The following is a 13,996-nucleotide window of genomic DNA, read 5'->3' on the forward strand; positions in this document are numbered from 1 at the left end:
TTGAATGTTATAGGGATGAACTGTGTGGCAATGGATCAACCCTTCAGTCTCGCGCATTAGAGTTTACAGAGACAGAATTAAATAAACAGCTGCAACAGTTGCACTCTCAACGAGGTTCTGATCAGGATAATGAACTGCTTGGAGAAGATGAAGATTCAAAGGTTAGTCCTGAAATTGACTTGTAAGAGGGAAATTAAGGGTAACTAAATATCAGTTTTGATTTAATAGACATCTTAATTTTTCACTAATTTTTCCTTTGATTGTCACATAGTAACTTATTTCCAATTTTTGAAAGTTGTGATTCTTGTCAGGATTGTTTGGAAATAAACACAAGCAAAGGCAATTATGTATTTAAATCGACACTCATTTTCTGAAATATTTATGCTAACTTTCCTTCGCCAGCCACCTCCCCAACCAACAGACGGTACAAATAACAGCAGTCTGAGCCATAATGAAATCCAGTACTTTGTTGGAGACTTTGTGTACCTGACTCCACCAGATAAGGTTAGTATTTTTTCATACTTGCAGTTGTAAGTTAAGACATAGTGTTGTTAAACTTAACCAATCACTCCAGGTAGAGAATCAGTATTGCAGCATCAGTGTTAGGAGTCTATAGGGTGGTGAAGGTGAACTCAGTGAAAACCTGAAGCCATGACCAGCATCTAAGTCATGGGCCTCATATCCTCTTAACATTTGTTGACACTGTCCCCTTATATACTTGGTTTTATATTGCTGTAATGAGAAATTTATTGATTGTAAAATTGAATCATGATATTACTTTGTTGTTCTCTGGCTTACATTGTCTTACTTTGCTTTACTTTTAAATTTTAACAGCATCTTTATTATTTTAATTAGGAAATTGTTATCACGTTGGTTTGTGATAATATCAAGTACATACAACTTTGGTAGGCCTATGTATCTCTTAATATGGTAAAGTGATATTTTATAGCACAGAAGCATTACATATGAGTTATTGTTCACATTTCCATGTTTGATTGCTCTGGTAGGGTTTGCTTTTTCTAGGTATCATGGATAAAATTTCTTTATAATATTGATTGTAAAAGGGGAAGTATAACTTAGTTAATGATGTTCCATGCAATAGACTTATTTTGGTTTTTTATTTAATCTGCACAACTTTTATCCAGTTACTTCATTAGAGACTTTTGATATTTTGTGTAAATTGAAATTGACTGTTCTTCAGAACTGCGACTATCCAATGCTACACATTGAAAGATTGTGGACCAATAGTGAAGGTCGTCAGATGGTGTATGGATGCCTGTACTATCGCCCTGCGGAGACATTCCATCAACCAAACCGTAAATTTTTTGAACAAGAAGTGTTCAAAACAGACAAGCACAATGCCTATCCATTAACAGATGTAAGTTACACTATGCCTTCAAGCGTTTGTGTTGTTGATGAATGCAGAGAATGTCTTTCACTTGATTAGTTTTGACTTTTAAAAGTTCACAAGTTTAAAAAGCTTGTCAACAGTAGCTTAATGAAAGTTCCATAGTTGTCTTCAGTTTGGATCCTAGGTTTTGAGAAAATGAATGAAAACATACTAAAAAGAAAAATGTAAGGATGAAAGAGAAAAAAGGAGAGAAAAAATCTCTTGAATTGTGGAAATAATAATACCTTGTTCTCCTGTTATTTCGTGATGATTTTATCCAGTATTACAGGAATATTTTCTTTTCCTTTTCAGGTTGTCGGAAAATGCTATGTATTACCTTTGCTAGACTATGTTAAGATGAAGCCTGAAGGTGTTGATGATAAAGATGTCTATGTATGTGAATCACGATACAATACAAGAAACAGATTCTTTAAGAAAATTAAGGTAAGCATTATCAGGATCTTAGAAAAGCAGTTTCCAGTTGTTTTGTAAATTCCTGTACTTACTACTTTTTCAGTTTATGATGTTTACTAGAGTAAAAATATTGTTAGAGGTTTGAATTAGTAGCAACCTAAAGTTTGACACTCTGTAACTCATGAAAGACTTGGTACATAGGTATTCGGCCTTTGAAAGTTTTTCATCTTATAAACTCTTATCCAAGGAGAAGGACAAGAATTTAGCAAATTAAAAACTTGACAAGTCTAGATAGCTCTTACAGCATCCCCCTCAGGGACTGGTGCCATTAGTGCACCTCATGCAGTGCACTGTAGGCATAACTAAAGGGTGTTTGAAGCGTTAGTTCAGCCCATAACTGTGCCCACATTGTATTCTTTTATTTTTCTTCCATCTAACCTCTTAGTTGATTCCTTAGTGCAACTGTGCTATTTTTTCCCATTCTCATCTTTAGATCCTTGTAGTACTTTATCTCATTGATTTTCTGCATGTCTTTATTGTGTTGTTCAGTCACTCCAGTTCCCTGTTTTCACTGCCTTAGGCACTGAATTGGTGAAAGAGCCCCAGTGCTTGGCTTTATAGCCTAAGTTTCATGATTCGTTCATTTCTCCTCTTATAAATTTTTCACCCCTGCAAATCATTGCTGTAATATTTTCTTGTCAAAATAGAAATAAATTTTCCATTTTACAAATTATTAATAAAGAGATAACATTGACTAGATGAAAATTCCATGTGAAATTGGGTGTTTTAAATTTTATGGACCATAATGAACTTCAGTATCGTCATAGGTATTTTAAAAGGGATCTCTTCATTGCAGTCATTTCCATTTAATGTTGGAGAGAGAGTTACGCTGGTTGAGAGACCAGAGCCACTGGGGTTGAAGCGTGTCGATTCCGTTTTTAAGGAGAGAATAGAAAGGCACAAGGAAGAACTTGCGGAACTAGATGAAGAAACGAAAATTAGCCGGAGGTCCTTACCGGTAAGTGTAATATTGTTGATTCCATATTTTGCATACAAATACAGAATAAATTATAGTCAGTCCAAATTAATATAACTGATATTTCCTTGACATTGATAGTAGCATTGTTACAGGGGAAGGATGTTATCCTCAAGGTAGAATGTAGGATGTCTGTGTAACGTTATTATCACACGGGCGTAGATGAGTGTGTGGAGGATGTGATGTCCATCAGCTGGAAAACAGATTTGAGATCTCAGAGATTGAGATTGTTTAGTCAAGTACTTGGAAGGCTTTAGTCAGAAAGTAGTTTATGTATATGCACTTAGCAGAATAAGATTCAGGGGAAGACCCAGAAAATCATTAAAAAGAGCTCATTTGGAGACCCATACCAATAGTGGACAAGATTCAAGAGATTGGAGAAAACTCATTTCACATCTAATCTCATAAAGGGAAAAGCTGACTTTGAAATGTCAGTGATGATATTGTCTGGGAATAAAGCTTTTCCTTGATTAATTTACTAAAGAAATGTTGGTCTGACATGATGTGATTTTAAAAGTTCTAGTAGAATAACGAAAGTATGTTCATTAGTAAACATAACTATCAAGAAGACAACAGGTTTTTACATAATCATTGGACATAGTCCTTAAGTCAGGTACTCAAACATAATTAGATTGCCAGTCTTGAACAAACAAAAACTTTCGTCATTTTCTATATGTATTTACTGTGAGATAAGACTTGAATTTACAGTCAACAGTAGTGGGAAATAAATGAAGTTCACCAGGGATAAATATTTTACTGACATACTCTCTATTACTAGAAGGTATAGCCTCACACATATGAAGTACAGTTGTGTCAGTTTTTCTCTACAGTATGATTCAGTATTGCTAAGTGTGATACAGTAAATATTTCTCTTTTTGTTTCTGTCAAGTAATTAGATAATCTGTGAAAGTTGATTTCTTCCTTAATTTCTTAGACCCCTTTACAGTATCACATGTGTGGCAATGTTGCTGCTTGGAAGGAATCTTAATTAATTATTAATATTCATAAGCTGTAAGTGTATATGCTAATTTAATAATAAAACTGTTCTGTCTCAACAGAACGTTTTGAAGATTCATCCTGAAGGTGCAACCAATTATACCTACTACGAGCAGTACAACATATCATCCGGTGCCATAAAACTTGGAGACTTCGTTTATGTCAAAGGTAGAGAACCAGGAAAGAAGGCTATAAGGCAAATAAATCAGCTCTATGTTACAACAGAGTAAGTATTGATACCAACATATTCTGAGCAGTGTTTGGAAGATTTATTTATTTTCCTGAGAGGGGACCAGTTTCATTGGGCCTTGCTTTGCAAGTTACAGGCTTGCGGAAGGTCTTCTGTGGCCTGTGAATCCATATTGTCCATCGTCTGTTACCTTTGGTGAAGTAGTTTTCTCCTCTTATTCAAGAACAAATCCTTTAAATAAGCTCTAAGGGTGTAAAAATGCCACTGCGTTCATGTTAAATAATGATAATAACTTATTTTCATCATTTTTAAGTAAGAGAATTTTCATAACTTATTTTAATGTTGTCTAGAAATTAGGTCTGTTATTGTTTATTTCATTAATAATGCTAATATCATCAGATAGTTGAAAAAAGCAAATATTTACTGCCATTATATTTATCAAAAATGGAGGTTCGAAGGGAGATCAGACACATTTCTGTGAGGTCTTTAGAGAAATTAGACACCTATTTGTTGCCTCCTGTGAAAAGTTTATCAGTAACTGTCGATTTTATGGATACGATGAAGTGCGTAATTCCTGAAGTGTCTTTAGTTTGTTTGCAAGTTTGCTTAGTAATTTAGTTCTGGTCCTTAAAATCTACTTCACTTACTGTTGATACCAATAAAATTATTTCCTTTCTCACCTTGCTTTTCCTTACTCCCATTTCTACAGTTTAATGGTAAAACTTCCATTATTGCAGATACTTTTTATACATATCAGTGCAAATATTTGAATTCTATATTCTAAATATGTTTTTGTTTCATTTGGCATGCATTCTGTGTAAGTAGTTCAGATATTTTAATTCCAATTATGTTCATTTCCACTGCAGAGGGACGGCATACTTTATTGGAACAGTATTCAAGAATGCACAGCAGTGCAATCCTAATGGCGACCATCTGTTCTACAAGCAGGAGTTGTACCTTACTGGTGGCCTTGAGACTCTCCCAGTCTCGGACATTAGTAGTCGCTGTATTGTTCTCAGTCAAAAAGATTATTGTACATGTAAGTTGTTTAAGCTTTGACTTTTTCTCTATAGAGCTAGTATACTTTTATAGCAGGGTTATTTTTTTGAGATTTAATGGCTCTCACTCAGATTTTAATGTGTAATATAATAAGGCAGCTTTCTCATTAGAGTTGTTCATATCGATTCTTTGCACTAATCTGACAAATACCAGTTCAGATTCATTTGGGGCTGTCATTTTCTGAGAGATATGTTTGATTGACTCATAAGTAATTTCATTTTAATTTTCAGTTTGATTTTAAATTAGATTCTTCAAATCTTTGTAACAAGCAGCCAAGAGTCTGATTGCATTTCAGCTTGTCTACACTTATCCTTTTTAAGTTCCAGTGGAACATTCTCTGTAATAGATGTATATTTTGTACAGTATCTTAAGTTCATTCATGTTCCATTTGCAGTCCGTCCAACTGAAATCAGAGAAGTTGATGTATATATCTGTGAGAACTTCTTAGATGAAATGAACCAGCGAGTAAGCCCCTTACAAGTAGGGTTGCGCAAATTCAAGCTCTCACCAATGGTTACGCACGATGAAATCTATACATTCAGAAGACCTATTGCTGTCCATAAGGTTAATTTGTTTTAATTTCTTACTTTTTTTTTAAAGAAATGTATGGCTCTGTATCATTTAGCAAGAGTGAGTAGAGATTTATGACCATTTTCAGCAAAGTTTTTGAAGTACACTTATCTGTCAAAAATAATGATGGTGATGTATTATTATTATTATTTATTATTATTATTATATATAACCAGATCAGTGAGTTGCATAAGGCTCACCTGTCTTGAAGGATTTACTCTTAAATGAGACGTAGGAAAATAGGGGAAAGGTGAAGTAAAATAAGTTGGACACCTGTGTGGGAATGCAAAAGGAAATGGGGCAAAGGGACACTGTTGTGAATCTTTAGTTCAGAGTCTCCTGAGTGGAGCAGAAAACACACACACACACACACACACACACACACACACACACACACACACACACACACACACACACACACACACACACACACACACACACACACACACACCATAGTATGTAACACATGGGGTTCTCAAGAAAAGGAGGCTTTTGTACATCACTGAGAGTTGCTAATATATATATTACATGAATTACTAAATAACATAACATGCCATCATGAACAACTCCCTTCTCGCACATCCTTCCAACGCCTTGAAGTTATACAACTAAACAGAGTTTGATTTCTTACTACAGTTTTGTTAATAGAATACAATTAAAAATTTTAGGTGCTGCATTTAGTGGGTTTCCTGAAGGACATGCAGTTTGAGGGTATTAGTAGTATTGGTAAACTGTATTGTAAAGAATGATCATTTATATTTTATTTATGAAGTACGCTATACTTATGTATGGATACAATGAATGCTTAAATTTTGCAACTGACTGAAGGCTCTTTTCTACATGCATTCTAGATTGATAGATATCATGAAAAATCTTTCGTAGATTCTTTTGTATTTCCTTTGCCTTTGGCTAATCTTGTCTCATGATTTGAAATATTGTGGTACAGTATATTTAAATAAGTATGATCTGCCGAACATTGTGTTCAAAGCAAAGTTATAGAGGCTGCATGCTCACTGATCCGGTTAAACAGATTTATGGTAATCTGTCAGAGTTTCTAAAATTTTCAATGCTTATACTCTTTTTAAGATTTTATTTGCATATTTTCCCTTTCTGTCTTTATTTTGGCTTATTTTAAATAATTTCAAAATACCAACCTGTCATTTATAGCATTTTATTCATGACCGTTTTTAATTATTTAGGAATTAAGTAGAATTTTTATCTATATTTTATTTTGATGTCAACTTTCAGATGGATCTGTCTACTTCTACTTTGAAAAAGCAACCAGCAAGCTATGTATGTATGATTTTCAATGTTCTAAACTCAAATGGAGTTTTACATTAGAATGACTCTAAAAATAGTAAACCTTAGTTTCCTTTCTGTTGGGATTTTGATGAATTTTGTTTTTCTTTGTTAATATTGGAAACAACCTCATGAAAGAATTTTGCCATGTAGAAGGAATTAAGGCACTATTTGGTTTTTAGTTGAACATCATGGCATTTAAGTTTTGTGTTCCTTTATTTTGTTGTCATGTAATAAAGATTACAGATTATTGAGTTAAAAACCGGATAACATTCATAACTATTCATTCCCCCCCCCCTTGCCTCAAACAGGAATCTTCTCCAATGACTCCAAGAATGGACATGGACTATGAAGATTCCATGGATGGCCCGCCTCCTTCTGTAGCGTCAGTCGATTCAGGTGCCACTACGATCACTCCAAAGCCCATCAAAAAAGCACCAACAGGGGTGAGTATGGTTAAGATCTCCAGTGGTTGGGTTAGCAGTAAACAATGAATGTTTGTGGCTTCTGCAATGGTTTTATAAGAATGTTGTGGTTTTCGGGTATGAATCCTTCTTTCTGATAATATCGCGATCCATGAATATTTAATCAGTGTCTTTCTTTTCAATTGAGTAGTTCGTTTAGAGTATTGCCTTTTATTGTAGAAATTTTGTCCTATTGCATTTGGATAGGAAGTTGCTGTAGCAGTCAGCTGTTTTGCATCATATCTGGTGACATTTAGGGTTGCTTGAAGCTTTGTTCATGCTTTGTTTGTAATTTTATAATATTTTTGTCCTAGTGAGTAGGCTTCTCACAAATTTTCATCCTTCTCTTTTTCCTTTAGATTTTGACCCAGCTTGTAATTGTATCCTCTTTTTGTTTCAGAAACAATTCCAGCAAATGACAGGAAAGAAACAGATGACTGGGTACATTTTGTTCTCAGCAGAGATTCGAAAAAGCATAACCCAGAAAAATCCAAATGCAAACTTTGGAGAAATTTCCCGACTTGTCGGAATCGAGTGGAAGTGCTTGATGGAAAGTGACCGCAAGGTGTACGAAGACAGAGCTCATCAACTCAATTTGGAAAGTGCCGAAAGAGCACTTAGTGGCAATGGACCAGATTCTCCTCAGACTCCACAGGTTGGAAGTTGTTCCGTTTTATAAATTGTATTTACATAGTATTTTTTTTTATTGTTGCTAGAATTGGCACTGGAAGGTAACCATTGCCCAAATTAGTTGGCTTATTTTTTATTTTCAGTGTTTTATATGTTACTTTTGTGGAAAAATATAAACTGATAAAGTATTATCAGTGAAGGGTAGGCTGTATCAATTACTTTGGTTTGAGGAAAAAAAAAGTTTCATCTTTTGAAATATGGTGTTGATAATTAGTGCTGTATTAAAAAAATATGACATCTATGCAGTTTCTTCATCCATGTTGAGCTGCTTAAATTGTACTTGCAATATAGGAAATTTGGTTGAATCTGAATTCTTATTGACAGTTAATACTATAACCATTATTGTTGTTGACATTTTACTCCACTGTATTATTCATTTTCATAACAGGCATCCACTCCTGACTTGCCTCTTCCTAACAACCCTGATGTTGTATTCGAGTGCTTGTGGGAGACTTGTGATTACATGTTTGAAGATTTACTCGATTTGAGTGATCATCTATTACTCGAGCCATCTGGGCATGTACATAAAGTTGGTCAAGGTAATAAAATGCTCAATTTCACTGATATTTTTTGTTATAGGGAAAATATAAAATCTGGGATGAATTCACTCTTCACCTGTATGTGAAAGCCTTCTCAAAGTTGCTTTTGCGGTAAAGTTTGTTAACATTCAGTGGCCTATTTCAGTGTTTGAGTGTGGATGGCGAGGCTGCTCACGACATAAAAAGAGTTCTCTGGCTCCTTTCCCAATGGTACAACGTCTGATGAGACACGTTCGTGAAATTCATATTCAGAAAAATACTGGGAGAATAATACAACACTGTGATCGTTCCAGGTAAGTTTCTTATTACTTTCGTCATTAGTGTAATGAGTACAGTGTGTCACAAGGTCTCCATCCTATCCTTGTAAACACTCTCTCTTACAGCTATATTGTGTTTCCTAACTGCATTCTTCTTCTGTTATTAAGTTTCATTCGCACAAAATACAGTAATGAATTTGCAACTTTTTGCAAGAGTCTAACCATCTCTGGTGATGTGGGATATTTGTAGCATGCTTTAGTGTTGTGTCACAGTGACAGATTCATGTAAGCTATGCTCTACTAACATTGTAGGATTAGTTGGTAGTTTTATAGTTTATTAAAAACCATGTTTTTTTGTAAGATTATATAATACAGTACATCTTAAATCATGCATCTTTAAGATTAGTCATCTCGTTCATATAGTATTTGTCTTCCAGAAATTTTGTTGCTTCCTCTCGTCGATCTTTGGTAAATCAGCAGCCAGCTCAGACTTCATCCACTACATACCCCACCACAGGATCTCCGCATTCCAGTCTACAAGGTTTGTTTCTATAGTAGTTTAATATTACTTTACTTGATTGGTCTCTAGTTGAACAACAGCCAGTGCTATCATGTGTGAATTGGGCATTGGTTAATATTGAGTGGAGTAGAACTGCAATCAACAGTCAGTTACTTCTTACTATAATTATGCTCGTATGCCTGGTATGGAGGTCAAGTCTTTTGCAAAGCAAAGAAAATGTTAATTCATTCTCATAGGTGAGTATCCCAGCTCTTGAGGGACCCCTGTTGTATCCTTTGTCACAGATATCTTAGTGGTGGTGTGTTCTACTTGTGCATTATCTATACTATTCTTTCTAATTTTGATTTTTAAATTTTGTTACTCAGGATGAAATTATTGCCTTGTTTTAGTGTTTCATTATTGGGCCATTATGAATAGTGGTTTAGCAGCTCTATGTGCACTGTTGAAAGGAAAACAGAAATGGATCATGTTAACCTAATGCAGGTGTGGGTTTTTCACTCATGCTAGTTTTGTCCGCATGGGAAGGTGCAATAGTGACTGTAACCTTTTGTTAGGGAACATAAAATTTACTTTTACTTGTTTGTAAATGATCTATTAATGAGAAAAGGTTTTAGTATTTTGTGGCTTCTGGTGATCCCTGTGCTCATCTTTAAAAGTTACTGCTGCATTCATCATTGGATAGGTATTGAGCTCTTGTATCGGGTTACCATTTAAAGTAGCCTATGTCTAGCTCAGTATGCTGTAGGTGGCAATAAAGGTTCATTGTAGCATCCCTTGAGCCCTAGGTGCAGTGCTCTGTGTCTTTTCATTTTCACTTGTTCACTTGGTTTCTTTCTACTTATCTGCTCAACAACTTTAGATTTTTACCACTTGAGGTATCACCTTCATATTTAAAAACAAGAAGTTATCACCTTCACATCTTTACCACTTGAGGTATCACCTTCATATTTAAAAACGAAGACATTATCACCTTCACATTTGAGAATGAGTCCTTATGGCTAGCCCAGCAAGTCTAGGAATTAGCATACTGGTCTTGTTTAATTGACTTGTACATGCAACATACATGTACCATGTGGTCCAAGGTAAGCAAAGGTAGGTTTGAGCATTGAAACACTTGTAAAGTAATGAGAGGAAAACCAAATTTATTGAGTATGTATTTGATCTCTTTCATGGAAGTCAGAGATTGAGTGCTTTTCTTATGATAACTGTCAAGCATCTTTTTCTTTTAAGCAAGGAGATCATTAGTAATTGTTGTATAATTACCCAGCCCAGAGAGTAAAAAATTCTAACTCCAGAATTGCCACAGTCAAAATATTACAGCTGTACCTAATCGGGTATCCTAGGACTACAACAATGGCAGTAGATCATTTCCATGACTTGTGGCAGCGTCTGTTGAGTCACATACAGTTTAGGATCTTTAGTTATCTTGAGTCCCTGAATCTTATTACCTGCAGATTATCCAGTGACCCCACAGACAAACTTGCTAATTACCCAGTGATTCCACAGGTATAGAGATTTTGGCAGGGTATGCTGAGATTGGCAATGCCTTAAGATCCTCAGCAGCCAATGTATGCTAGGCGAAGTGGACCATATAATTGTTGATGCAAGGAAGGAGATTAGTCCACTCTGATTTCCATGTTTTCCTTCCACTTCTACAGTTGCACGACATTCAACTTGCTCTTGCGTGCTGTTGGTGAAAGTTGCCTCCTTCACAACTTGGCTTATAAGATTCTTTATTATGAATGGGGTAAGATATCATATTCAGAGACTACTGATGTTTATCAAATTTTGTGAGGTACTGGCAGGACTGGGACAGGAAGGGTTTTAGACTAACAAGTGAGGCTGCAGCAAACCCTTCAGTAGCCAGATACATACAGTAGCTCCTCGGTATACGAATGTAATTCGTTCCAAATTCCAATTTGTATATCGAAATGCTCGTATATCAATCTGAATTTTTCATAAGGAATAATGGGAATTCAACTAATTCGTCCCACACTCAGTTGACTTGAGATAGAGGTAGGGAGCATTTATACTGTTGAGGAGAGGAGGAGAGTAGACAGTAAAACATTACTGTATCTACAGTACATAAAAGCAGTAATAATTCACATAAAAAAAATAAAAGGAGGGAATTTCACAATAAATTTAACAATGATACAATATAAAAACAATCAAATGCAATACAATAACAAAACCAAAAGACAGTCTTACTTGCTGAGTGAGACGGTAGAGGAGAGGGAGGGCATGGTTGTGGTTTATTGAGTGGGAGACGGGCTCCGCTTCCCACTGACTTCCCAGTATCACTGGGACCAGGCTACGTCTCGCCTGTTGCTTTCACTTTCACTCGATTCGCCCGAATCACTTCTTTTTGTTATGGCAAAGTACCTGTCGGGTGACACTTGGTTTTTACGATTTTTAAGCACTGTAAAAGTAACTTATGTGAACATCATGAAACACACTGGTACTGCATTCAGCTTCTGCGTGCCTTAGAGTGTTTGTTGAAACTACTTACTTGTGAGAAGTTATTTGATCTCTTTCAGTTCGTACTTGCACTCTTTACTTCTTACTTATTTGTTTGCCAAATCCTCGTGTTTATTGGATTATAATTTTAAATTCTGCTGTTTGCCAACAGCAAGTTGATGTGTTATGGCATAATTAATCTTCTTGCACTCAAGATCCAGGCGTGAAAAACATGTCCACTATCATACACGTGTGAGGGATTGTTTTCACATCTGCCGGACACTGCGCTCTCTCTCTCTCTCTCTCTCTCTCTCTCTCTCTCTCTCTCTCTCTCTCTCTCTCTCTCTCTCTCTCTCTCTCTCCACACACAATCGGACACACACACACCATTGATTCCTTTGATTATCCTTGCAAAATGCAAATAAAATTGATTTTGTTATTAACCATTGCCTTTCTCAACAGGATCCTGTCTCTCCTTCCTCAATCCCAGCCAGCCGCACACCATTTTCCACCAAATAGTTCATAAATCAAATTTTTCAATCAGACACAGAAACAAAATTTTTGAAAATTTTCGTACACGGAAAATTTTTTTTTGAAAATTTTACTTCGTATAACGAAAATACAAATAATGAATCATTCGTGTGCCGAAGAACCACTGTATCAATTTTGAGAAAAGGCCAAACCTTTTCCAAATCCTAGTGGCCTTGGCACTTCGGTAAACTATGCATTGATTGCCGCTTTCCTGTATTATAAGCAAATTGTAGTTTAATGCAGTTGTGCAGTTGTATTCCTGTTTAGCTGCCCAAAAATTTTTGTCTTTACTGTGAGTGCTGAGCTCCCAGTCCTCTCCATGATTTTTCTGCTCTTGGAGATGATTTCATATTTCTTTTAAATAGTGAAGTATATATCTTGTCTAACTTATGACCAGATTGGCCATTATGAAGAAGCAAATGATTGGGAATTGTTTGCATCCTACTTTGCAGAATGCTGTTCATCCTGTAATGACTATTTGACACGTTTATCTGTAAATAGGTTTTCTCTACATCACAAAATAGGTACTGCAAGTTTGGGAAAAATGATGGCAAAAGAAAATCAGTGTATTCCAGCCCCTCATAAATATCATCAGCTTCTGTTAGGGCTTGCTGAACATTGTGTTCAGCATCTTTTATCTTGGGCTTGGCAGGATTCCAGTGCTGCTTCTCCCTCATGGTTTCTCTCATCAAAGCTGCATCCTCCCATTGCACTCTTAAAACCTTCTGTTCCTACATGCCCAGTGAGGTTTTATCCTGCTAGTCATCTCTATAGGTTGTGCAATTACAGTACATCAGACAGCTTTTCTCTAAAGTTTCATTACATACCCATCACTCATAAATAGCCTGCATTTGTGGTCCTCAGATGTCCAAGGCACTGCAGTCATTTGTCTGTGAATAGAACAGTAGTAACTCACTGCTCTTACACTGCATAGATCCTCAGGTACTTCAAGCACCTGCCGTACTTGTTGTGTCTCTAGATAGCTGAATTTCTTGATTTTTTCATTATTGCAGAGGATTTCCCAAAGCTCTGTATTCAGTTATTTCTTTCACTGTTCATCTGTTTCACTTCAGTTTTCCATTTTATATATTATCATGGGATGATTCTTTTAATTTGTGTGGAACTTGTGTCAGAAAATAAGGTTCATTGATGAGGCAACGTTCAACTTGTCAACAGCTCTGAAGTTAACCCGTTCTTGTTTTCTAATTTTAGTCTTTTTGTCGTCATTCTTGTAGATTTAGTTTCCTGTTGTGTGAAGGGTACTTTCAGCTTTTTGTCGCTTTTCTGTTGTTTTATTCACCTTTTTGTATTGTACTTGCTCTTGTTAGCTTCATTTATGATTTTTAATCTTTAAAGGTCACATCATGTATCTGTTAGCCTGACATGTATGCAACGTTAGCCTATCTTTCAGACGTTGGTTACACAACACTACATATGTGTTTTGTATGCTAAGGGGATTTCTGCACTTTTGTGCTGTTGTGTATTGTATTTCTTTTTGGTCTGCCAAGTAACCCTCACTGTGTTCCAATATCAGCTATAGACAGGATCCCCTCACCTTTTTTGTGGTGGGTATAACATGCCAGT

The 13,996-nt window shown here is 35.8% G+C and overlaps 1 protein-coding gene across 5 annotated transcripts in view; it reads left to right on the forward strand.

Moving 5' to 3' along the window:
- polybromo (protein) overlaps positions 1–13,996 on the forward strand; it is a 34,259-nt gene that overhangs the window by 15,091 nt on the left and 5,172 nt on the right. For all 5 annotated transcript variants that reach the window (XM_067120601.1, XM_067120599.1, XM_067120600.1 and 2 more), the window contains 14 exons: positions 14–161; positions 403–504; positions 1,202–1,378; positions 1,703–1,834; positions 2,661–2,822; positions 3,899–4,062; positions 4,893–5,065; positions 5,480–5,649; positions 6,904–6,948; positions 7,266–7,400; positions 7,819–8,073; positions 8,497–8,647; positions 8,793–8,940; positions 9,342–9,445. In XM_067120601.1, coding sequence (XP_066976702.1) covers positions 14–161; positions 403–504; positions 1,202–1,378; positions 1,703–1,834; positions 2,661–2,822; positions 3,899–4,062; positions 4,893–5,065; positions 5,480–5,649; positions 6,904–6,948; positions 7,266–7,400; positions 7,819–8,073; positions 8,497–8,647; positions 8,793–8,940; positions 9,342–9,445 — 2,066 coding nt within the window. The remainder of the gene's footprint in view (positions 1–13; positions 162–402; positions 505–1,201; positions 1,379–1,702; positions 1,835–2,660; positions 2,823–3,898; positions 4,063–4,892; positions 5,066–5,479; positions 5,650–6,903; positions 6,949–7,265; positions 7,401–7,818; positions 8,074–8,496; positions 8,648–8,792; positions 8,941–9,341; positions 9,446–13,996) is intronic.

This window comes from Macrobrachium rosenbergii, chromosome 18 (genome assembly GCF_040412425.1).
Source record: "Macrobrachium rosenbergii isolate ZJJX-2024 chromosome 18, ASM4041242v1, whole genome shotgun sequence".
NCBI lineage: Eukaryota > Metazoa > Arthropoda > Malacostraca > Decapoda > Palaemonidae > Macrobrachium > Macrobrachium rosenbergii.